Here is a 24,485-nt window from a genome sequence, read left to right on the forward strand (position 1 = left end):
AATGGAAGACTTAATGTCTCTGTGCCTCAGTTTCCCTATCTGTAAAATGGGGACAATGGGAAAAAGACATAAAGTATTTGAGATCTTCAGATGGCAAGTGCTGTATAAGTGCTAAGCCAAACTCAGGTTGGTTGCTCTCAAAGAATGGTATTGAAAATAAATTGGGTGGAGAGAAACACTAGCTAAAGTAACATTTAAACATTACCAAAGGGCAAATCTTGTCTCTTCTATGGGCATATGCTACCTGAAGGGTAGTGGTTCTGCTCCACTATGGGGGCAGGCTGTAAGGAATCCACAAAGGGAGATCTACAGTGTGTCACAGAACTTTGCTCTATGGATTTACTACAGTAGTAGTGCACAGAGAGGTGCAGAAGGTGTGTGTTACAGAGGGATGTGGCCGTGTCCATTAGATTTGTGTCTATGTGGATCTACTGGCCAATCCTTTCACCTCTTGGGTGGCGGCACAGTTGTTACAGAAGGTGCTGTAACTCCATGCCTGCAATCATGACTGCAGTGAGATCTGCTGGCACTATACAGCCTGGGAGGGAGGATTTCATCTCCTGAGGAGCACCCCTCCGCAAAACCATTTTACTGGGGCTTTGCAGTTTGTCGCAGGAAGATTGACTCATTTGCTCTGGAATTGCTATGTATCATCTGTTTTCTCTATATAGCAGGAACAGAGCAAGGATGCAAACCATATTTTGCTGAACTTTCCTTTAATCAGTTTCATATTGTTAAATGAAATATAATCCTGAGTAAAATACATTCAGCTCCTTAAAAATTAAAAAAAAACCTATAAATTTTTAAAAGCAAATGAGCCATTCTCCAAAACAGAAATGGATTTTGGGGCCTCTGATGACTATAATGCTGCACGTGAGGAAAGGGCGTTGGCTGAAGCAGTTATACATCTGTCCTCTGTAATGAGGATACCATACTGGGCTGGTGTTACTTGACTGGTCTTTGAAACATCAAATAACTTAAGACAATTGGCAGATCCTGGAGTATGGAAAAAGCCTTGACGTCTGGTCTCTCCTCCCATGTACCAGCACCTATGGACAGCTGAACTAAAGTGTCTTTCTTTCTTTCTCTGTAAGTCTATACCAAATGCAAGAGAGAGATTTACTATAGGCTCTGCTATGATACAAATGTTGGGTTTCTTGGTTTTGGCAATAGGAACTTAGAGGGGCTTCCAGAACTTGGCTACAAAGAGAGTTCTTTTCAGTTTGGGAACCATACCCCATATATTCTCCTCTTGTGTAGAAATGCACAGAGAGGAACAAAATACAAAAGCTCCGTGTTTCTTTAAGATCCATGATTAGGTAAATAAACTACCTCCTACTAGGCCATGGGGCCAGTGGGATTGTGTTGCAGTCATGAGGCAGGGCGCAAGAAAGGCAGTGATGAGCTGTCAATCTATGAGAAACCAAGCCTCAACCCACATGGACCCTGGCTAGCCCCATGGCCTCTACGCTCCCCTCTGTCCCCCAAAGTATGGCAACACACTGTGTTGAGGTAGCCTTTTTGACAATTGCTGCTCTGCCCACAGCGGTGTCTAACCTGCTACCCCAGCCTCCTTCAAGCAGCTTTATATTTCCACAAGTTTTTGTGTAATATATAGCTTTCACAATGGAACATGGTACTCAGTGTGGCTGTTGCCAGATCCTTTCCCACCTTGGCCACATCCTTTTTCAAATGGCATGCCAGCTGCATGGCTCTTCTGCTGTGTGGCGGGAGGAGCATTGCTCACAGCCACCTTCTGTTTTCTGTCACTTTGTTCAACTTTGCAATGTGTAGGAAGGGTGGGGGAGAACATAAGAGCTTACTAATGCCTCTCCTCTGTTCAACATAGTTTGTAGTCAGGTCTTTGGCCTGTCCAGTCCTCAGACAGAATGGAAGATGGCCCACAGCAATGCCAACATCACCTGGACCGAACTGGGCATATCACAGATCAAACATGGCACAGGGCTCTTATGAACAGACCCCAGCCATTATCTTTAATGGGAAAACATACATTACTTGCACATACTAAGCTGCAATGCACACTAACACTACGCTGCCCAACAATTTAGGGCAGGAAACATTTAGGCTAGGAAGGACACATGACAAGTTGTGCAAATGTACCAAGGTGCCTTTGCTTGTGTTCTAAAGGAAGAGGTTTTGATTCTTCTCTGTCTAGCCACTTCTGCAATTTACACCGTACAAACTGGGTATAAGATGCTGCCATTCCGATTTGGTAGTATTCTACACTCAGTCTTAATCTACTTTGCATTGGTATAAATGACTATGCAAAGTGCATGGCATTGGGACAGGACCAGCAGCAGGAGAGGAGGTTCTGGACCCTCCCATGCTCTGTGAAGCTGTGCAGGTGTCCTATTTATGATAACTGGCAAGCGGTTTGGGAAAGGGGGTGGAACTATCAGTGTGACGACATTGATTATACTCTGCATTGTGGAGGGCACAGTGGCTGCGGCGGTTGTTGCTGCCCACCACCTTCAATAGCAGTACCGCAGGCTACTCTAGAGTATTTCCTCCTCCTGTTTGCTTTGGCTGCATACAACGTGGAAGAATTTCAGTCTAATTCTGGATACTTGTCTGTATACCAAAGGTGTTATTCCTCTTTAAAAACTTTATTTAACTCTTGGCAAAAACAAACATGCAAATAAAATATCGGAAAAATGGATTCAGATTTTGTTACCATATCATTTTTTTAAATTAAATCTGGTCAAGAGGAGGATCTAATGCTCCCCATTGTTCCTTAGTATTATGTAGATGGTTGTCCATTTGTGCTCCGTGCCATCTGGATCCTGTCATGGATAGTATGGTTCTTGTTCAGTTGCTGGACAAATCCATTCTAGTCTTCCCATTCTTGGCTTCTGAGCCCAGTCCATAAAACGTGTAGCTTTCTTCTCCAACATTAGCACAAAGGTTCCTTTCCTAAGTGATGCCTGGGAACAAATATTTAGACCCTTCAGGATGGATTTGGCACACATGTATATTATATGATACTATTTAAGATGCCAGAAATGTTTGTTAGATCATCTTTGTCTCTGCCTGTAAGTTTCAGGCTAGTTCTGAAACATTTGTATTCGCAGCAGTGGAAATGTGTGTTGTATGTGGGTTTTTTTTTTTTTTTTAAGAATGTAAAAATAAGAAAAGTTTGTGTGTGTGCACTTAAGATCACAAACAGGAATCTTTATATTTGGCTTATGTAATACAAAGAACTAATTTCATGACGTTTACATCCATGTGGTTAATGGGATCATGCCCACCCCCCAATTTTAAGTTTAATTTTTTGGACATATGCAAAGCTGGGATCAGTTGGATATTCGTTTTGCTATAACTGCTGGCCTGTATCCGGGAACTAATGGAGAGTTTGAGTTGCTTAATCACCCTAATTGTAGAAGGAGCATGAAGGGTGTTTAACAGGCAATCTTGTTTGAGAGCCCACTTTCTATGCTCCAGGACGTCCCTGGCAGACAGATTTGAGTGCTGACTGTAGGTTGGCCCAAGCTGTACGTTTTTGGCTGTGAATCTAACCGTTTCTCAAGCTGGGGTCTCGATTTGTGCCTAAGTCTAGTTTTGCTAACTTTTCCTCCCCTGAATATGAGCGATGCACCGCACACACTGACCCATGGACTGCAAAGCTGCATCAAGGCGCAGCCACGGCAGGGCCTGGGGGCTGCTGTGTTATCGGGCCTGGAGTCCGCCTCGAGCTACATTTCCCCATCCCGCCCCCACCCCCACGCGCGCCGCCCCGGGAAGCCAAAGAGCCCAAGAAACTTCCCGCCGCCTCTGATTGGCTGCGCGCGCAGCCAATGGGAGAAGGCAGGATTCCAAGTCGCGTTGTCCCTTAGTAGCTGTCGCGAGATCGCCGCCTCGCCAAGCCGGCTCGGGTGCGCGCTGCTGGGGCGGGGTGAGAGGGTCCCGGAGGGAGTCGCCATGTTCCTGGCGGTCGGAGCTCGGCGCCTGAGGCGGGCGGTGAGTGCGGCGCGGTGCGGCGCGGCGGTCGGGGCCCACTCTGCAGGGAGCAGCGGCACCGCTTCAGCGCCGGGCGGGGGAGCCGTCCCTCCCCCCTTGGAGCCCTTCCCGGGGCTCAGGCGGCCGGTCCCGCTTCAGCGCCGGCTTCCCCCCACCCTGTCCGTCCTGGGGAGCTGCCTGGCTCGGCCCGGTGGCCCCGCAACTAGGACTGGGCCGAAGGTCACCCAGAGCCAGGGAGACGCCAGCCGCCCACAGGGCTCTACGCCCTTTGCCCGCGGTCCTAGCCACAGCCTGGGGCTGGCAGGCAGCTCAGGAGGGCACCTAGTTCATCCCCTGCAGGGCCAACTAAACCCAGACCATCCCTGCCAGGGGGTTGTCCGACCTGTTCTCAAAGCCCTCCAGTGCTGGGGGGGTTGGACGCCTGTTCTAGTGCTTAACTCTCCTTAGAGTTGGAAAACTTTTCCTACTATCTAACCCAAATCTCCCTTGCTGCAACTAAGGCTGTTACATCTTACCATGCCCTTGGTGGACTTGAAGAACAATTGATTACTGGTAGGTTTTGGGCATCATTTATGACAGCACAAGTGAGGAAAAGGGAGAGCAAGAGGTTTGTTTGGTCTAATTTATGTTGCATTATGCAAAAGAGTCCCCCTCTCATACTTTGGAAATCCTTGACGAGTTCTTAATCGGTCTATGGAGATGTATTTTTATCTCACTTCAAATAATGGTTCCCATCAAATAAGACATTCATCTAATAGCAAAAGTCTAAAAAGTTGTGCTGGTCTGCATTTACTCCGAGCAGGAATCCAGGACTCTCATTTTCAGTGATTAAAAACCTTGTGTAGCCCATTGATGAATGAAAATAAATTTGCTGCAGCTGTAAAAGACTCTTGGTTTTAGTGATTGGATCTTCTAAGAGTTTATAAAATGTCATGTTGATAAAAATAGCAGTGAGTGGGATTATGCCTTAGTACCACAGTAAAGTATATTTGTAAAAAAGAGCACAAAACAATGCCAAGGAACCTGGACTTTCAACTTGCTAACTGCAGAGGAAGCTCCAGTGGCCTGTTTATATAGGGATAAGGTATAATCTATTTGTTCTACAGTTCAGTTGAAACTAAACAGACGTAAAAGACCAAATTCACCACTGTTGCAAGTGGATGTGACTCCACTGATTGAAATGAAGTTGTGACCAATTGATTTTAGTGAAGTTTTGTGAGGTCATTTGGATGGTGAGAAGGAATTTGCAAATATTGGTGACTTTCTTTCTGTACTAAAATCCTGGACTCTCCATTGGTAGTAAAACACATTTGCCTCCTCTTTTTATGTCATCTAGGTTTCAGTGCCTTTAAAAAATCAGGGAAACGGCCAATTTGAGGCATTCTAGAATATAATTTTCTACTTAATGCAACTTTTATTAAGCTACTTTTACCAATTAGGATATATTTAAAATAGAGAAACTACTGATAAACCCAGTCCTAGTCTTAAATTAGATTAACAGAGGTGTCCGCTGCAAGATAGGGTACCTTGTTGGAAGGGGGGAAAATAATCGAGAGACGTCATACATTTCAGAGGAGCTCTTTTCTGAATGAAGAATCCTGCAAATATCTAAATAAGAAGGTAATGGTAGAAGAAACTTACTAAAATTAGGCAGCCACAGGTCCTATATCCAAAACCAGTTGATTTCTAATGTGTGCTAAGGAAAACTCCACTTACTCCCCTACAAGTAAATAGGGATGATTGATAAGACATTCTAGGTAAGGCACTTCGGTGGTAGGATGGCTATATGATATTAGTATTTCAATGACTCCGTTAGTTTTTGTCTTAAATTAGTGCTCTAATAACTTTGTAAAACATTGTTCTGTGCGTACTTTATCTCCAGGTTACATGTTAGAGAGTTAAAATAATAGGAGTACTTGTGGCACCTTAGAGACTAACCAATTTATTAGAGCATAAGCTTTCGTGAGCTACAGCTCACTTCCTCAGTTAAAATAATGATACTTCACATTGTTTGGATAAAGTTATGCATTACGTATTTCTGAGTTTCTGTTGGGGTTTTTAAAGTTTACAAACATGTAAATGCTCAGTATTGGTATTTTTACCCAACTGGGGATGCAAAAAACCTGCTAGTTCTCTCTCTCTCTATGATGGGGTGACATCAGAGAAGAAAAATGTTTTGGATGTTGGTTCACTCTTTTTGTGCTGCTTCCAGCTCCTTGTCTTGGCCTTAAAGTTTGAAGGGTAAAAGCTGATGACCTTTCTCAAATTTCAATTATGCTTTTTTTTATTGCACAAAAGATCTTCTTAGATCTATTTTGGACTCAACATATCTATAAATTCAATACTATTTCCCACCTTTTTATAAAATTATTTGAGATCCTTGGATGAAAGATAGTATAAATGTAATTTGTATTTTTTCTTCATGCTAATAGACCAGTATTTGATTTTTCTAATAAATAAGAGATAAGAATGGCCAAACTGGGTCAGACCAAAGGTCCATCCAGCCCACAGGGCTGGCTCCAGCTTTTTTGCCGCCCCAAGCGGTGGAAAAAAAAAAAACCCAAACAAAAAACCCCCGATTGAGCTGCTGCCGAAGTGGAAAGGAGGGAATGAATGAAGGACTTGCCGCTGAAGACCTGGATGTGTCGTCCCAATAACTGACGGAATGCCGCTCCTGTCTATTGACTGCCCCAGGCACCTGCTTCCTTCGTTGGTGCCTGGAGCCAGCCATGCCATCCCAGTATCCTGTCTGCTGACAGTGGCCAATCCCAGGTGCCCCAGAGGGAGTGAATCTAACAGGTCCCTGACTCTAGGGAGTGTTCTCGGAGCAGGGGTAAGAAGTGGCACTGGGAAGGCAGCTGATACCTCTTCCCTTGTACCCTCCCATACAGTAATGAAGATCTTGGAGGATCCTTTTGGGTGCATTGTCCTTGTGAGGCTATGTGGCACTAGGTGTGCAGGAAATACCTGGTTACTATTTTATGTGGTCTTATGTGTTGATAGTCAGGGAGAGTATTAAATATATCATGATTTAAATCCTTTGGAAAATAATGCAGTTTTTTTTTTAATGCACTCTGTTAGGCAACCAATCCATGTAGTTAATCAAAAAGGCTACCTGCAATAGTGTTCTGTGATTTTGTGTATCATTTGTGAGAGGCCAGTGCTTGGCTAAATTAACCTCTTGTATGAAGAGGCTGTAGTCAAACTAAACTGAAGTATTAGTGAAACATAGTGAAACAAAGTAACAACGTTTAGAATCCTTTGTTTCATTTCAGTTTGATTCTCTTTCTGTTTTTGCAATTTTGTTTTGATTTGTGAAGTACTCCAGAACTAGTTCTAATGAATGACTGGAGGGTATAGTAGGTAGGTTGGTCAAGTGATTATTTCAAGTAGCCATATTGGACTGTGATGGGATATTGTTTGAATAATCAGAAAAGGGTTGAATGTTTTATTTTAAAATGTATTACTTAGATTCAAGTCTGATACAGTCCAATAGACTTTTTTATTATGGTGTCTTTAGACTGCAAACCTGCCTAAGATTCTAATTAGTTTGTTTTCACAATTCCCAACAATTAATAAAGGCAAAGTAAGAATACAGTATTTTTAAAAAATAAAATAAGCACAGGTTCTTTCGCTAGGATTTTAGTCAAAGCTTTGTTTGAAAAAATATTTATTATTTCAAGCAAATAATTATCTACTTGCCTTATAGGAGTGTGTCCTCTGATTCCCTCCCATTGTGTCCTGCTTTTTTCCCTTGTGGATTTCATCCTACAACCATCCAAATTCTTAAATTACTTCCATGTGCTGAACAAACCATTTAAGGCATTCAACCAGGCTGATCAATTGACCTAAAATATCTAGTTTATGAAATTATCACTAGTCCTTACCAGTATCTTCTTGTCCTCTCAAAATGGCTATGCAGTATATAGCCTGAAGTTCAGAAGATTGTCACTTGCTTAGTGCCTGGTACCTTCAAACTACTTTATTAAAAAATATCTGTTAGTTCAGTTGGTCTGTTCAGCATTACTGGTTAATGTAGTTTTGTACAAGTGAAATGCTTTCTATAAGGCATTGGGTGGTCTTTGTAAAATATTATAAAATATTGTTTGTTCCTTCCACATTTAATGTTAACCCTGTGTTTTTTCTCTCTCTTTTTTTAAGGCCTCATTGCTCCAGCGATTTCAGAGTACATTGGTAATCACTGAACACACAAATGAGTCTCTTACACCCATTACGCTAAATGCTATCACTGCAGCAAAGCAGCTTGGAGGTGAAGTATCTTGTTTAGTAGCTGGTACCAACTGTGACAAGGTAAGAAACCTGATTATTTTTCTTTCTAGATGTGTTTAAACAAAGTAATGACTACCATTAAGTAAACCAGACAAGACTTAGGTCAGTTTCAAGAATGATGTCCAAGTATGAGGAGCTATGCCAATGGTCACTAGTCCCAAGGAAATGTCCTGCATTTAAACTGTTGCTCTTCTAAACTGAAAATATGTATATAGGGTGTGTTTTGTTTTTTTAAATAAGAGACCATGCTGAAAGAGACTCTCAACTTAAATTCTGTGTTTTTTTTTTTTTAAATGAAGTTTTTGTAAATCCCAAGGCCAATAGAAATGTTAAAATTCCAGTTTAAATAGCTATTTTAAAACAAATATTCTCCTGTAAAGTTTGAAATCCAGGTATTACAGCACTAAGAATCTGAAAGCAAAACTTGTTTAACTGACTCTTATTGTCCATTCTGTGAAAACGTCAAAAAGTAAACGGAGCATACAGAATGACAAATAGAACTTTTTAAAAATCTCACTGTTAATTAACAAAGGTGTTACTAATGTAAGGATGTGTTTACAATGTATGATTAAGATGTTAGTGTTTCCTGACTTTAAAAGCATGCTACACATTGGAGAACTAATGCCTTGTGTGCTTGCCAGTACTGTTGCTTGAATCATCTCAAGAGTCTATAGTATACCAGTTTTGTTACATTGTCACTAAGGATTTTGAGAATAGCCTTTTAGCACTGACACCTACATGTCAATACACTTTAACTTCGTAAGGACTGTGGAACTGGTGATGATCATGTTTGATAATTTGTAAAATTAAACTGAGTTAGTGCTGAAATGTTTCTCTTGTAGTGTTAAGTTTTATCTTAGGCAGAGAACCATACACGTGGCAAGTGACATTAAAGTTGTGGCATCCTCTCCAATTGCAAATCTCAGGAGAAGGGATTATAACTAGACTGTAAAGACTGGTTTTAAATTTAAACCTGACATCCTGGGTCTGAGACCAAGAGCAAACATTTACTGAGTTTGAGAATAATCTGTTTGGTTCACGTTTTGTAACGCCTCCATTTGCACCCCTTTTATTTTGGAGACTTTTTGCACTTATAACTAAAATGTGATGTGTCAGACTTGTTCTTTCAATACTCCGTGTGTTGTGTGTGGTGATGACCCAAGTTATTTTAGAAAATGATACTGCATATAAGGTGAACTTTCTTTTTAAAATTGTAAGAATGTGTACCGATGGGACAAAAAAGTTATAATACATAAATAACTGTTATGTAGTGGCCACTTTTTGGTTTTCTCTCTTACAACCCTAGTTTTGGGGGGTAAAACTGGTCTTCAGGAAAGCAAGGAAGTAGTGTTGTTTGGGGCAATGCAAGTGTCTTAACACAGTTCTATCAGTCTACCTCAGTTGATTTTCAAAAACCCTTTTGTAGCTTAAAACTTGCTTTTGTGTTTATAATGTAGCAAAAACATAACTGCAGATCTGAAGCCTACAGCAATTCAACAGCTAATGATGTCAGACTTCAGTACAAACGATTTCTGCTGTAATTAACGAGGACTACATAACCGCTTGTTTTCCTTAGCACTTGTAACATAAGGGCCTGTATCATTGAAATAAATGGCAAAACTCATTGATTTCAGAGGAAGTAAGATTAAGCTCTTGAATAATTAGATTAAATCAGTTGAAGCAATAAGCTGACTGTTTTTAAGAGTAATTGTTGATCAGTTTTATTATAAATCTTGCAGGGGTTCTCCTCCACCTTTTTTAACTCGGATCCCACCTTAGAATTGTTTTTGAACTTGGAGGCCCCTCCACGACCAGATAGCAGTGCCTTTTATTCAAATTTGCCCTGCCCACTGCTTCATCACAACAAGGAGTGACTGGGCCAAATTTGAGTGTATGGCATTGTTGGCATTTCAGTTTTACTATAATTACTGAAATATTTGAAGGCTCGCTGTCCCACACCTCTTGAGAAATGTAGTTCCAATGTAATAACATAAGGTTATTGCACGCTACTACATGAGGCCAACATGTCTTATGATGGTTTCTTTTGCAGTTTTTGTCTTATTTAAAAATTATGTGTGTTTTTATTGGAGAGGCAGCATAGCCTAATGTATAGGCACTGGACTGGGAGCCAGAGACCTGTGTTCTCGTCAGTGACAGAATTCACTGGAACAGCTGTGTGACCTCGGGCAAATCTAGGCTTCTGTTTAACTCCTGTCTTTTTGTCTTTTCTATTTAAATTGTGAGTTCTTTGGGGAAGGCACTCTCTTACTATTTGTTTGCACAGTGCCTAGCACCCTGGGGCCCCAAGCTCATTTGGGCCTCTAGGTGTTGGTGTACTACTACTACTGCTATTTTTGTAATCATAGGTAGCAGAAGAGCTCAGCAAAGTACAGGGCATTGCAAGAGTTCTAGTGGCTCAGCATGATGTATACAAAGGATTTCTACCAGGTGAGCATTATTTGTATACAGCTGTTGGCCAAAAATAGTCTGGTATCATTCTTAGCAATGAAAACATAAATGAGACTGTTGTAAATTGTGACATATATTTTTCCTCAGAGGAGCTGACTCCATTGATCTTGGCAACTCAAAAACAGTTTAATTACACACACATCTGTGCTGGAGCATCTGCCTTTGGGAAGGTGAGTAGATAAGAGAAACACACATCTGTAGCATGTAAGAGGCTAAGAGCCCATTACACGTAAGTTTGAGTCGGAAATCGGTGAAAGACTTTTCATATATTCTGTAGCCATGCTGGACTTTTCTGAAATGTTACAACAGTGTAAAAAAGCATTTTAAAGCAAGTATTCAATTTTAATTTATTAGTCGTAGTATAAATTTTGCTTTCTATGTGGATGTTTAATAAAACAAATAGGAACTAGAGATCTGAAACCATTATGCCTTCTGAAAAGAGAGAATAGTATAAAAAGCTAGCTGTGGTAGCTCTTACTTTAAAGTAAAAATTAGCTTCTTTCTATTCAGTTGTGTGGTTTGCATTGATGAAGGAAAGCATGCATGGCTTTTAGCACTAAACTGTTTTGTTTTTTTTTTACACATGTCTATGGAGTAATGCAGACTAGAGTGTAAAAATTTTTTTAAATTGTGCATGAAAACCACTAATTCCGTTTTTTTAAATATATTGTGACAGGGTCAGGCCAGATGGCTACAGGAGAGTGAAGGCAGATATGTTAGCCCCAGGTTAAGCAGGTCCCTTTCCCCTGGGTAAGGTAACAGGGAAGGTTCCAGAACAATCAGGAACTTTCTGGAAACAAGGCAGACAGGCTGATTAGAACACCTGCAGCCAATCAAGAAGCTGCCAGAATCAATTAAGACAGGCAGGCTAATCGGGGCACCTGGGTTTAAAAAGGAGCTCACTTCAGTTTGTGGCGTGCGTGCGAGGAGTAAGAAGCGCAAGAGGCTGAGAGTGAGAAGCTGTACTGCTGGAAGACTGAGAAGTACAAGCATTATCAGACACCAGGAGGAAGGTCCTGTGGTGAGAATAAAAAAGGTGTTGGAAGGAGGCCATGGGGAAGTAGCCCAGGGAGTTGTAGCTGTCACGCAGCTGTTACAGGAGCCACTGTAGACAGCTGCAACCCACAGGGCCCTGGGCTGGAACCCGGAGTAGAGGGCTGGCCTGGGTTCCCCCCATCCCTCCATTTTCCCCCAACTGCCTACTTGATACTGGAGGAGTTGAACTGGACTGTGGGTTTCACCAGAGGGGAAGGTCTCTGGCCTGTTCCCCGATCCACTAGGTGGATCAGCAGAGACTGCTGGGATTGTTCTTCTTCCTTTCCCCATGCTGGCCAGTGATGAGGCTAACTGAATGAATGGCAGATTTGAGCCACGAAAGTGACCAAACTGAGGGCTGCTGTAAACCTCTGAGGTGAGCAAATCCGCCAATAAGCGCAGGACCCACCAAGGCAGAGGAGGAACTTTGTCACAATATATATACTTTTGTCTTTCACATAAGCATTTCATGAGTAATTTGATCTGGCTGCCCTTAGATGAGCTTTCACTTACAATCAGTATCAGTCTTTGTACGTGATTTAGTTTCATTCATAGAGATCTTTAGATGCTTTTTGTCCCAATGTAAATTTTCTTGGCAGCTCTGACTTGATATTTAGCCAGCTAAATATCGTAGCTTAAGCTTTCTTGTTCTAAGGTCTTTGTATGAAGAGCCTATTCTCCTAAGGTCTAACTCTGACCTATTTGTTCACATTGAGTAGTAAATTTCAATGTACCTATTCCTGTAATAAGGTACTACTTAACATGACTAAAGGTACCAGAAACATGCCTGTATTTTGTGCATGTTGTACCAAGTCAGGAGGAAGAACTTAACCCTTGTACTCCTTATTACATATAAGATTTGTGCTGCTTCTATATTTAAAAACATCAGGGAGGATGCTAAGTACACATTTTGTAGTCAGCTATATACTAAAAAAGAGTCTTTGTTAATTTTGTAATTTTAAGATCTTGTCAGTTGGTGGGGTTTTTTTTGTCTGCTCAAATACAGATTTGTTCCTCAGTCTTGGTATTTGGGAACTAACTTTGAAATACATTTTAAAAAAAAAAGTACTCGTCAAAGTCCAGCAATCCATAACTGTCAATTTTGTGAGCAAATGGCATCTATATTCAGTTTTAAACTATTAAAGCAAATAAGCATCATAAATCAACATATTGAATTAAGGGTTTACTTACTGTAAGTCTCATAAAATTTCTAATGTTGTTACAATAATGGCCTTTCATTTGACTGCACAGGCTACATGAGTAGCCATACTAGAAGACTATGGTTGTGTGTGCCTCCTCACACAGACAGCATTATATAAAAGTTAAAATTAGGGCACTGAATGTATCTTAATTATAGTTCATATGCCAAACAGGTTTATTTTAACTTTCCTTACATATTTAGGGTACAACCTGTCAGCATTTAGAACATTTTTCTAACTTCTAATTTAACTTTTTAGAATCTTCTTCCCAGAGTGGCAGCTAAACTTGATGTTGCCCCTGTTTCTGACATCATTGAAATTAAATCACCTGACACTTTTGTGAGAACTATTTATGCAGGTGAGCAATACAAGACTACGTGTATGCTGTACAATAACAACCTGATCCTGCTTACCTGTGTTATCAAAACTCCCATTAGTACAACTTGGGATGTGTAAGGAATTTTTCAGGATAGTGTCCTAAATCACAATGGTAACCAGAATGAAACTAGAAAACAGAAGTGATTTTTGTGAAAACACATGGAATGTCACTTGGTACTATAGGATTGCAGCTCAGAAAGCAGAACTAGCATTTTAATTACCAGTCTCTGGTGATATTTTTCATACATATTGTATTTCTCTGTTAATGTATTTCTGAACAGATTTTGCAAAATATAAGACATTCAGATAACGGTCTGACTTTATTTAATATGGCTAGCATTAGTTCTGATTTCAGATATCCGTAAGGTTATTTTTCTTAGTTATGTAGACATTGATCTGATTATTTGTAATATTTAATTGACTTTCTTTAGTAATTATTTGCAATCTTTGCTTCAATCATAGTTCTCTAATGGCTGTCTGATCCTGTGTTTTAATTTTTTTAAATTGAGACATGAGCTCATTAGCCTGTTAGTTAAATTTTATTGTGAAAGGATTTTCTTTCTTAGCCTACATGGTATCTTGTGATAATTGTGATATTGCATTTGAGACATGACACAGATGAATTGCAATGCATTTTAAAGTTGCTTCCTTGTAATTCACAGGTTTAAGATATTTTTTTTTAAATGGGTAGCTGATATTCTAGCTTTTCTTTCCTCTTCACTGTTCCCAATGCTGAGAAAGATTAAGTCACTTAAGATATCCAAAACCAAATGTTTAGTGTAGTGGGATTGATTTTTTTTCTCTCTTGATTAAGTCATGTGACAGTTTAAAAGGCCTGTTCATGAAATGGAGGCTTTTCATATTCTGTTATGAAGTTACAATCCTGATCTTTGAAATGTTAAAAATACCTAAAAGTGGAGAGCTCATTTGAATGCAGTCATGGTGCTCTGATCAGAAAGGGGAAAGGCACCCTCTGCATATTGGCATGTTTCTTAACTCTTGTGTGATAGGAAGGAAATGTTAAAATATTTGTAAAATGCAGTTTTAAGCCTCCTGATTTTCTAATTTTGATGACCTAAAACTGCAATTTTAGGGAGATAATCTTTGTGTGTGGTTTTTTTTACACTGCATTTTCCTGCTAGAAGCACTAGTATTTCTTGTGATTCACTGATACTCTGTGATCTGTTTTTTTTGCAAAATGCTCTTTCCTAGGAAATGCTCTGTGTACTGTGAAGTGTGATGAAAAAGTAAAAGTGTTTTCTGTACGGGGAACCTCTTTTGAAGCTGCCCCAGTGAGTGGTGGTAGTGCTAAAGTAGAAAAAGGTGGGTGCTTGCTTCGATAGATTTTCATCTTTTGGTTTTAGTTTTGTGCAAAGCATAACTTGAGTTTATCACGTTTCTTATCAAAGTAAACTAATTATCATAATCTTTGTATTGTGCTTAAGAGCTCGTACTTTCTAGTTTTGCCAGAAAAGGAAAGAACATATTGTCTGTCCACCTGCCTTTTCTCCTCTTCTGATCACACCTGTCTTAATACCAAGTAACTATTTCACTCACTATGCCTGCTCTTTGGCCTTGTGCTGCAGCAATCTTACAAGTTGTCTATATTTAAAGTTGAACCAGTTTAAGTTTAAATTGCTTTAAAAACGAACTTGGTTAAATTGGTGCAAAACAGTGTGAACATCCACAATTTGATTTAATCCAGTTCTATATCAATTTAGCTTAAGTTGATTTCTTATCACATAAGAATAAATTGATAAACAGATTTAAATCGGATCGAATATCCCAGATGTTTTGCACCAGTTTTAAATAAACTAGTTCAAAATAACACTTTCAGTGAAACCAGTACAACTTTGAAGGCCCTAGTCACAAGAGTCCTTTCTTGGTCTGGGGCCATTCAGTACTGTTCCATGCATCTGCCAGAGGGAGGCAGTAGCGCCATGATAAGTATTGCTTTTTCTCCTAATGATAATATTCAGGGATGTTGAGCTACCGCTTCTGAATCCTTCTCCAGCATTGACCTTGTCAACTCAACTCTGATCAATGAATATTACCATGTTACACTGTCATGACATCACTTAGCCAGCTTGACTCTCTCTCTTTTAATAATAGTTGGGCTGCTTCTGCTGGGGAGATACACGATGTGTGTATATTACAAACCTTCATTTTAGTCCAGTTTAATACGCAAAGTGAAAATAGTTTTCAGTAAACTTTGCATGTAGTACTACAAATAAAATTTAAATGATGATATATAAGTATGAATATGGAGGTAAGCTATCTTAGTGGCTAATAAATGGACTTGTAGTTCAGACACTAGAGCAATTATGAAAAGAATTATTATGGAGGCATATGAATAGAATCAGTGCTGGAATGGATTCCTGTTGACTTGGTTTCTTATGTAGTACTTTAGCTTAAAGCAGAGAAAATATTGCAGTTTTAAAAAATTAAGAAACATATACTTTTTAAAATATTGTGACATAAGCAGTAACGGCTCCATCACCAGTTGGTCAGTCTGAATGGATTGAGCAGAAGCTAACAAAAAGTGATCGGCCAGAGCTCACGAGTGCAAAGGTGGTCGTATCAGGTGGTAAGTAGATAATATTTAACTAGTGCTGAGTTTCAGGTAAACTAATAGCTGTAGCAGAACTCCATCTTTGACCTGTTTCACTATGTCTAGATATTATTTTATTTACAGCATGTGGCTCTCTTTGGGAAGAGGGCAGATGCTCTATCATGTAAACAGCAAACTATGAAAGCTTGTAACAAATGCTGACAAATATTTTAAGGTTGTCATCACATTTAGCAATTCTGCAAATTTAAAGAGATGCATGCAAATATTTTTAGATCAAAATGTGACCTACATTAAAATTAATACAACCAGTGTACAATAGCTCAAGAATTATCTGTTAGTTTAAAAATTCATTGCACTACCCCGAGCAAGAAAATAAAAAGCTACATGATGTATTTTTATTTATTTTTTTGCTCTGCAATAGGAGAGCTATATAACTAAAGCCAGCAGAGGGAGCACAAATTGATGACAAATTCTGTTCCCAGACTTTAGAGAGAATTGATGATGCTGTTGACAAATAAGGAGGCAAACAAGACAGGGCAATGTTGATGCATGGATAAGAAATAACTACATATTAATCAAATATTAATAGGGCAAAATCTGTATGAATTTAAATTTTTATTTTCAAGATGCATAGGGGTGCTAAAAACTGAGTAAAATGTCAAAAGTACCCTTTGCAAAAAGTACTTGAGTGCCTCTGTGAATACGAGTATTAGTAATGTGTGTCATGTATGCATATGTTCTCTATTACAAGGTATTACTGAATATTGAATGTCTCCTTTTTTTTTTACCTTTAAGGGCGAGGTTTGAAGAGTGGTGACAACTTCAAACTGTTATATGACCTTGCAGATCAATTGCATGCTGCAGGTAAAATTTTTTTTTTCTTGTTCTGATTGTGGGTGTTTGAAACAGACACAAAAGAACAAGGCTTGATAGCATTAGTGTTTTTTGATTGTCTTTAAATATCCCATCCAACTACTGATGTAAAATTGTTTTTTGTCTAGCCACGATGGTCGTCTTTGCCATTGATGGCATCTTAACACTGTAAAAAGGAAACACTCTCTTTTCTTCAGGCTGCATGAGTTTTGGTGGAATATCCGAATAGTACCTTGTAAGCAGAAAAACTCAACAAGGGGAAATTTTTCATATGTATTTTTAAATGGCAATATCACTTAAAGTTTTGGATTCAAAATTCCTTTGCTTTTTACAGCATAGGTCTTCAAATGCAGACAGTCAATTAAAATGGAATACATTAAAGTATAATTATGAATGTCTGTGCTAAATGTAAATTTGTGACTGTTCATGGTTTTAAAAAAAAATCAAAGTTTAATATTGGACATTGTAACATTTTAGTATTTTGTTTGGGTAGATGATGAGGTGGCCTGTCACTAAAAGGGGTACCCTTTAACTTAATCTCGTCCACTAAAAAAAGTGAGTTAAAAATAGTTTTAGATATTGCATCTTCCCCAGAGCTCTCCTGACAGTTTTTGTGGTTTTTACAGTCAGATTTTCTATTTTATTTTATTTTATTTTATTTTTTAAAGTCTTTCCCCTCCGTTAATCTATGATACAAACAGGAAAAACTGACTCTGCATAATGTGGTGGCAAAATATACGAAGTAAAACAGTATTTTTTCTTTATTCAGTGATAGTAATTTTTAGATTTTAAATGTAACAATAATAAGCAGTTATTTTCAAACATGGTTTTGTTCTAAATTGACCTGTTAATTGACTTTCAGGCAATGTTTAGACTTGGGTTGACCAAACTTACTGACTCTCCAAGCCACATACGATAATCTTCAGAAGTTCAAGAGCTGCAGGGCATGCCTTCCAGGGCTTGAGGCTTCAGCCCTGCGGGGCATGCCTGCTGGGGCTCAGGGCTTCGCCCCCACGGGGCACGCCTGCCAGTGCTTTGGCTCCGGTCCTGCTGAAGCCCCAAGTCCCAGCAGGCATTCCTCAAGTCCCAGCATCCCCCACGAGGGGTTAAAGCCCTGAGAACTCCCTCCCCATAGGGCAGAAGCTCCTATCCCCACCACAAGGCAGAAGCTCCCTCCCGCCATCTGGTAGGTGGAGAATGAGAGGAGGCCAGCGGGGGGCTCTGAGAGCCGCACTTTAACTGTAAAAGCTGCATGCGGCTTATGAGCTGTGGTTTGGCCACGCCTGGTTAAGATACTTTAGTTTACAAATAAAAGAAAAAAATCAAATTTAAGCAAAATATTTATAACTGACCTCTTATCTCTATGGGAGCATGATATGATATGAACATATCATACAAGGTAGATGAAGAGTAAGGGAAAGCACTTGTATGTAAATATTTTTTTGATAAAGTGAAGTGTGGAAATCTGCCAGATTTAAATATACAACTCTTTGGTGGGAGGAGTAGGGATTTCCTGTTTCTTATGAATGCATTAGCACTTAATAACTGGAAATTTCAATCAGTGGCACAGAGGGAGTACTATAAGAATATAATCATAGGAGGGAAATTTTCAAATACATGCCATTGCATGGGACTCTTCACTAATACACAAACTAAATTTGGCTTACTAATATTTTAAGAGAAAACACTGAAAATATTTTTTCAACCAGTTGGTGCTTCCCGTGCAGCAGTTGATGCTGGCTTTGTTCCCAACGACATGCAGGTTGGACAGACAGGCAAAATAGTAGCACCAGTAAGTATGGAAATACCTATCTTTTTCATAAGAGAACTGTATGTATTCCTCATCATTAATAAAAATATAATCCTGTATTTCTAATGTAATGCATATAATGAGTCAAGATTTAATATTGAATCTAGCAGCAGCATCCAAGTACCTCCTATAAAAAAGGCACCTGGCATTTTTAAGGTCACAATAGCAGAACTCCTGGTGTAACTTTTTTCCACTTACTGTTCACCTGAAATGTTCTGCAGGTTACCTCAGGTGTCTGTGTGAACACTCTGCATCTTTCAAGGAGAAGTCATTGACTTACTGAATGCCATCATTGCTGGCATTGGCTTCTTCTTCTGTGGACGATCTAACTTCGTTAACTAGTAATTTTGTAGCTAGGCACTTTAGTGTGCATATGAGGAACAGCTCTGTAATGACATGGTGTTCTAAGCTCATAAGTAACTCTTACTGAATTGTTGCACTGTGTGTTAAGCAAAGCTTGTGCAACAGATGAAAATGCCAGAACGTCAAGCATCAGAGAGCCTGTTGGATTACAAGTTTATGGGAGATAAATAAGGAATGTTGACTATATTGCAAAGTGCTAGTTCAGGGACATCTCAGCTGTGAAATGGTTTATAAATGTAAAGGATTATGGAAGCATTAGAGTGCATTCTAGAGACAAGGGCTCTAGTTTGTGTTTTTTCAGCTTTTTTGATCTTCAGCCCTAGAGGCAGTTATGAAAAGTTGGAATAGAAAAGACTAATTTTTGGAGGGAGAAGGCTCACTCCAGATGACTGGTCACATCACCAACTTGTAAAAGGTATAAGAAACTCATATAGTCTTGGTGACCATAGTTAGATTATCAAAATAATTTGGAGTGAGTAGACGAGGTTTACTATTTTGTCAGTAAATGAATCTTAATTGACGCAACCATGTGGATGTAAATGAGACAGTTAAGAAATCTTTTATCAGCGTTTTGCTATATTTACTCTTATTTCTTTAAATGCTTTTAAAAATAAGCAGTTGTATAGAGCCATTAAAACTTAACTCTTTTTTTAATTGAAAGAATTGTTCCAAGTTAGCTGTAGTCCCAAATCACAGGTCAAAAATGCAATATACTGTAATTTACAGATACATTTTAAAAATAGTTTATGTAAACGGGAATTTAACCAAACTGAACTGATAGAATTTTGTACCATAATGCTTGCATACTGTAGGCCATGTCTACGCTACGAAAGTACTCTGATTTTACAGAAGTCGATTTTTGGGAACAGATTGTATAAAGTAGAGTGCATGTGTCCACACTAAGCACATTAATTGGGCGGTGTGTGTCCACAGTACCATGTCAAGGGTCGACATTCCGAGTGGTGCACTGTGGGTAGCTATCCCACAGTTCCCGCAGTCCCCGCTGCCCATTGGAATTCTGGGCTGAGCTCCCAATGCCTGATGGGGCCAAAAATTTGTCATGGGTGGTTATGAGTAAATGTCGTCAGTCAACCCACCCTCCCTCTGTGAAAGCAACAGCAGAAAATCATTTTGCACCCTTTTCCCTGGATTGCCCAAGCAAATGCAATAGCACGGCAAGCGTGGAGCCCGTTCAGCTCATTGCAGCAGTTATGACCATTGTAAACTCCTCGCGCGTTATTGTGTAGTTTATGCAGAACCAGCACCTGAAAAACCAGGCGAGGAGGCGAAGGCACCGTGGTGATGAGGACATGAACACAGATTTCTCTAAAACCGTGGTCTCCGGCAGTTTGGAGATCATGCTGTTACTGGGGCAGGCTCATGCCATGGAACGCCGATTCCGGGCGCGGGAAACAAGCACAGACTGGTGGGACTGCATAGTGTTGCAGGTTTGGGATAATTCCCAGTGGCTCTAAAACTTTCGCATGCATAAGGGCACTTTCATGGAACTTCGTGACTTGCTTTCCCCTGCCCTGAAGCGCAAGAATACCAAGATGAGAGCAGCCCTCACAGTTCACAAGCGAGTGGCAATAGCCCTGTGGAAGCTTGCAATACCAGACAGCTACTGGTCAGTTGGTAATCAATTTGGAGTGGGCAAATCTACTGTGGGGTTGCTGTGATCCCAGTAGCCAATGCAATCACTGAGCTGCTGCTATCCAAGGTAGTGACTCTGGGAAATGTGCAGGTCATACTAGATGGCTTTGCTACAATGGGATTTCCTAACTGTGGTGGGGCTATAGACAGAACGCATATCCCTATCTTGGGACCTGACCACCAGGGCAGCCAGTACATAAACCTCAAGGGGTACTTTTCAATGGTGCTGCAAGAACTGGTGGATCACAAGAGACGTTTCATCAATGTGGGATGGCCGGGAAAGGTTCATGACGCTCACATCTTCAGGAACTCTGGTCTGTTTAAACGGCTGCAGGAAGGGATTTACTTCCCAGACCAGAAAATAACTCTTGGGGATGTTGAAATGCCTATAGTTATCCTTGGGGACCCAGCCTACCCCTTAATGCCCTGGCTCATGAAGCCATACACAGACACCCTGGACAGTAGTAAGGAGCTGTTCAGCTATAGGCTGAGCAAGTGCAGAATGGTGGTAGAGTGTGCATTTGGATGTTTAAAGGGTCGCTGGCGCAGTTTACTGACTTGCTCAGACCTCAGTGAAACCAATATTCCTATTGTTATTGCTGTTTGCTGTGTGCTCCACAATCTCTGTGAGAGTAAGGGGGAGATTGAGGCAAATCGCCTGGCTGCTGAATATGTGCCGCCAGACACCAGGGTAGTTAGAAGAGCACAGCAGGAAGCGCTGCGCATCAGAGAAGCTTTGAAAACCAGTTTCTTGACTGGCCAGGGTTCTGCGTGACGCTTCTGTTTGTTTCTCCTTGATGAAAACCCGCCCCCTTGGTTGCCTCTAAATTTCCTGTAAGCCACCCCCCCTTTCCCCTTCGATCACAGCTTGCTTGCAAAGGAAACGATCACTATCGTTTAAAAATCATGTGTTCTTTATTAATTGATTATAAAAATAGGGAGATAACTCACAAGGTAGCCCGTGTGGGAGGAGGGTAGGAGGGAAGGAAAAGGCCACTTTAAAACTTCTTGAATGACATTCTTCTGTTGCATGGGCTGTCCACTGAGGTGGAGTGGTTGGGTGCCCGGAGCCTCCCCCGCCGCGTTCTTGGGCGTCTGGGTGAGGAGGCTATGGAACTTGGGGAAGAGAGAGGGTGGTTAAACAGGGGCTGCAGCGGCAGTCTGTGATCCTGCTGCCGTTCATGAACCTCCACCAGATGTTGGAGCATGTCCATTTGATCCCGCAGCAGCCTCAGCGTTGCCTCATGCCTCCTCTGATCTTCCTGCTGCCACCTCTCGTCATGTTCATCAGCCACTTTCCTCTACTCTGCTATTGTGTCCCTCCGCACAGTCTGCTGAGCTGTCAGTGCCGGACGACTGCATGAGCTCAGAGAACATTTCATCGCACGTGTGGTTTTTTTCGCCACCTTATCTGAGATAGCCTTTGGGATGGAGGAGGGAGGCTTGAAACATTTGCAGCTGCTGGAGGAAAAAAAGGGAGTGAAGTATTTAAAAAGATACATTTTACAGAACAATGGCTATACTCTTTCACGATGAACCACACTATTCACGTTACATAGCACATGTGATTTTGGTACAAGGTCGCATTTTGCATCTTCTATTGAGTGCCTGCGGCTTCGGTATTAGAGATCACACACGCAGGGCCAGGCAACAGAATTTGGCTTGCAGGCAGCCATGGTAAGCTGTAGTCTTCCGGTTTCTGCAGCCTTCAGAACAGCAGCGCCCTCCTCTCCCATACCAAGCAAAGCACGTTGAGTTGGCCATTTAGTGCTGCAGTTTTCCTGTTAACATGCAGCAGTGGAAACAAAACTAACCCCCCTCTTTCCCCCATCCAATTCTCTGGAATAATTGCTTTACCCCTCACCCCACTGTGTAGCTAGTATCAGGGAAGATCCTTGCTAGCCAAACGTGAACAGCTCAGCACCAAGGCTCCTCTTTTCCCCCCTCTCCCTCACCACGTGGCTAGCTGCGGGGAGGATTTATTTTCAGCCACAGGCAAACAGCCGAGCAGGCATGGCCACCTCTGAATATCCCCTTAATTAAATTCCCCTATTTCAACCAGGTTACCATGAATGATATCACTCTCCTGAGGATAACACAGAGAGATAAAGAACGGATGTTGCTCGAATGTCAGCAAACTCTGGGACCATACGCTGCCAGGCTTTGTCATGCAATGATACCAGATTACTTGCTACTAGCATGGCATGGTAAAGTGTCCTACCATGGAGGACGGAATAAGGCTGCTCTCCCCAGAAACCTTCTGCAAAGGCTTTTAGAGTACCTCTAGGAGAGCTTCATGGAGATGTCCCTGAAGGATTTCCACTCCATCCCCAGACACATTAACAGACTTTTCCAGTAGCTGTACTGGCCATGAATGCATCCCATGTCCTCAGGGCTACTTAATCATTAAAAAACGTTTGCTTTTATAATATGTATTATATTTAAAAAGGTAAACTCACCAGAGGTCCCTTCTCCAGCTTGGTTAGGTTGGGAGGGTATTTCAGTCAGGGTGATAAAAAGATCCTGGCTGTTGTGGAGAACGGTGTGCTGTGTGCTCTCCTCAAGCTCGTCCTCCTCCTCATCTTCCCTGTCCGCAAAATCCTCAGGCATGGCAGAGAGTACCCCATCATCAGAGTCCACGGACAGGGGTGGGGTAGTGGTGGCGGCCCCCCTTAGAATTGCATGCAGCTCAGTGTAGAAGCGGCATGTCTGGGGCTCTGTCCTGGAGCGTCCATTTGATTCTTTGGTTTTCTGGTATGCTTGTCTGAGCTCCTTAAGTTTCACACGGCACTGTGTACCCTCTGTCCCTCATGGCATCGGAGATTTTTTTGAAATATTTTGCATTTCATCTTTTGGAACGTAGTTCTGATAGCACGGATTCCTCTCCCTATACAGCGATCAGATTCAGTACCTCCCCTTCGGTCCATGCTGGAGCTCTTTTTCGATTCTGGGACTGCATGGTCACCTGTGCTGATGAGCTCGCCTGACCAAACAAGAAATGAAATTCAAAAGTTCCCGGAGCTTTTCTTGTACACCTGGCCAGTGCATCCGAGTTCAGAGTGCTGTCCAGAGTGGTCACAATGGTGCACTGTGGGATAACTCCCGGAGGCCAATAACTTCGAATTGCGTCCACACTAACCCTAATTCAAAATGGCAATGTCGATTTTCCCTCGTTGGGGAGGAATACAGAAATCAGTTTTAAGAGCCCTTTATGTCGAAAAAAATGACTTCGCTGTGTGGATGGGTGCAGGGTTAAATCGATTTAATGCTGCTAAATCCGACATAAACTCGTAACGTAGACCAGGCCTTAGATGTGAAGGTCTAAGAATGCATGTACTTGACCTCTTATGAATCTTTCCTACTCAAAGTTAACTAGTTTAAGCTTGTAGTCACTTCAGTTCTTTAGCTAGAGAGTGTGTCTTTGTAGCTGAAGAGGAGGCTCACCTAGAAAAGTAATATAATTGGATTCTCTGAAATAGAATAAAGGAGTACTGGATACAGAACAGTCATCGGAAAGGGGTGACGGCAACCTTTGCTATGAAGACAGTTTAGCAGGAGCCTATAGTACATTATATTCTGAAAGTTTTTACTTGAATGCAGTCACAAAGTATCTTTGTATATTAACTAATCACATTACTCAACTTCTTGGTTTTCCACTCAGATTAGATAGAATTGAATTCTGACTTAAATCATGCATAGCTGTATTTGTTGTAAAAAGCAGGAAATGACTGCTACAAGAAACTGCTGTAGTGTGAGATGTCTGTGGTTTTCTGTGCTTTTTAGTTTCTAATGGGGAAAGTGTTTCAATGTGTGCTTTAGCTATTCTATTTATAGCTGCGTGCATAGCCCCAGTGCGGGACTGGGA

At 40.9% G+C, this 24,485-nt stretch overlaps 1 protein-coding gene across 2 annotated transcripts in view; it reads left to right on the plus strand.

The window, feature by feature from the left end:
* The first annotated feature begins 3,823 nt into the window (after positions 1 to 3,823).
* Positions 3,824 to 24,485, plus strand: part of ETFA (electron transfer flavoprotein subunit alpha) — a 45,947-nt gene continuing 25,285 nt past the window's right edge. Inside the window, exons 1-9 of one of the 2 annotated variants that reach the window (XM_084640419.1) lie at positions 3,824 to 3,978; positions 8,140 to 8,289; positions 10,635 to 10,716; positions 10,825 to 10,907; positions 13,230 to 13,329; positions 14,562 to 14,672; positions 15,832 to 15,936; positions 16,717 to 16,785; positions 18,504 to 18,586. In XM_084640419.1, coding sequence (XP_084496545.1) covers positions 3,940 to 3,978; positions 8,140 to 8,289; positions 10,635 to 10,716; positions 10,825 to 10,907; positions 13,230 to 13,329; positions 14,562 to 14,672; positions 15,832 to 15,936; positions 16,717 to 16,785; positions 18,504 to 18,586 — 822 coding nt within the window. In that variant the 5' untranslated portion in view covers positions 3,824 to 3,939. The remainder of the gene's footprint in view (positions 3,979 to 8,139; positions 8,290 to 10,634; positions 10,717 to 10,824; positions 10,908 to 13,229; positions 13,330 to 14,561; positions 14,673 to 15,831; positions 15,937 to 16,716; positions 16,786 to 18,503; positions 18,587 to 24,485) is intronic. The other variant, XM_084640420.1, reaches the window with a different exon arrangement.

This window comes from Lepidochelys olivacea (genome assembly GCF_965140295.1).
Source record: "Lepidochelys olivacea isolate rLepOli2 genome assembly, chromosome: 10".
NCBI classification, from domain to species: Eukaryota; Metazoa; Chordata; order Testudines; family Cheloniidae; genus Lepidochelys; species Lepidochelys olivacea.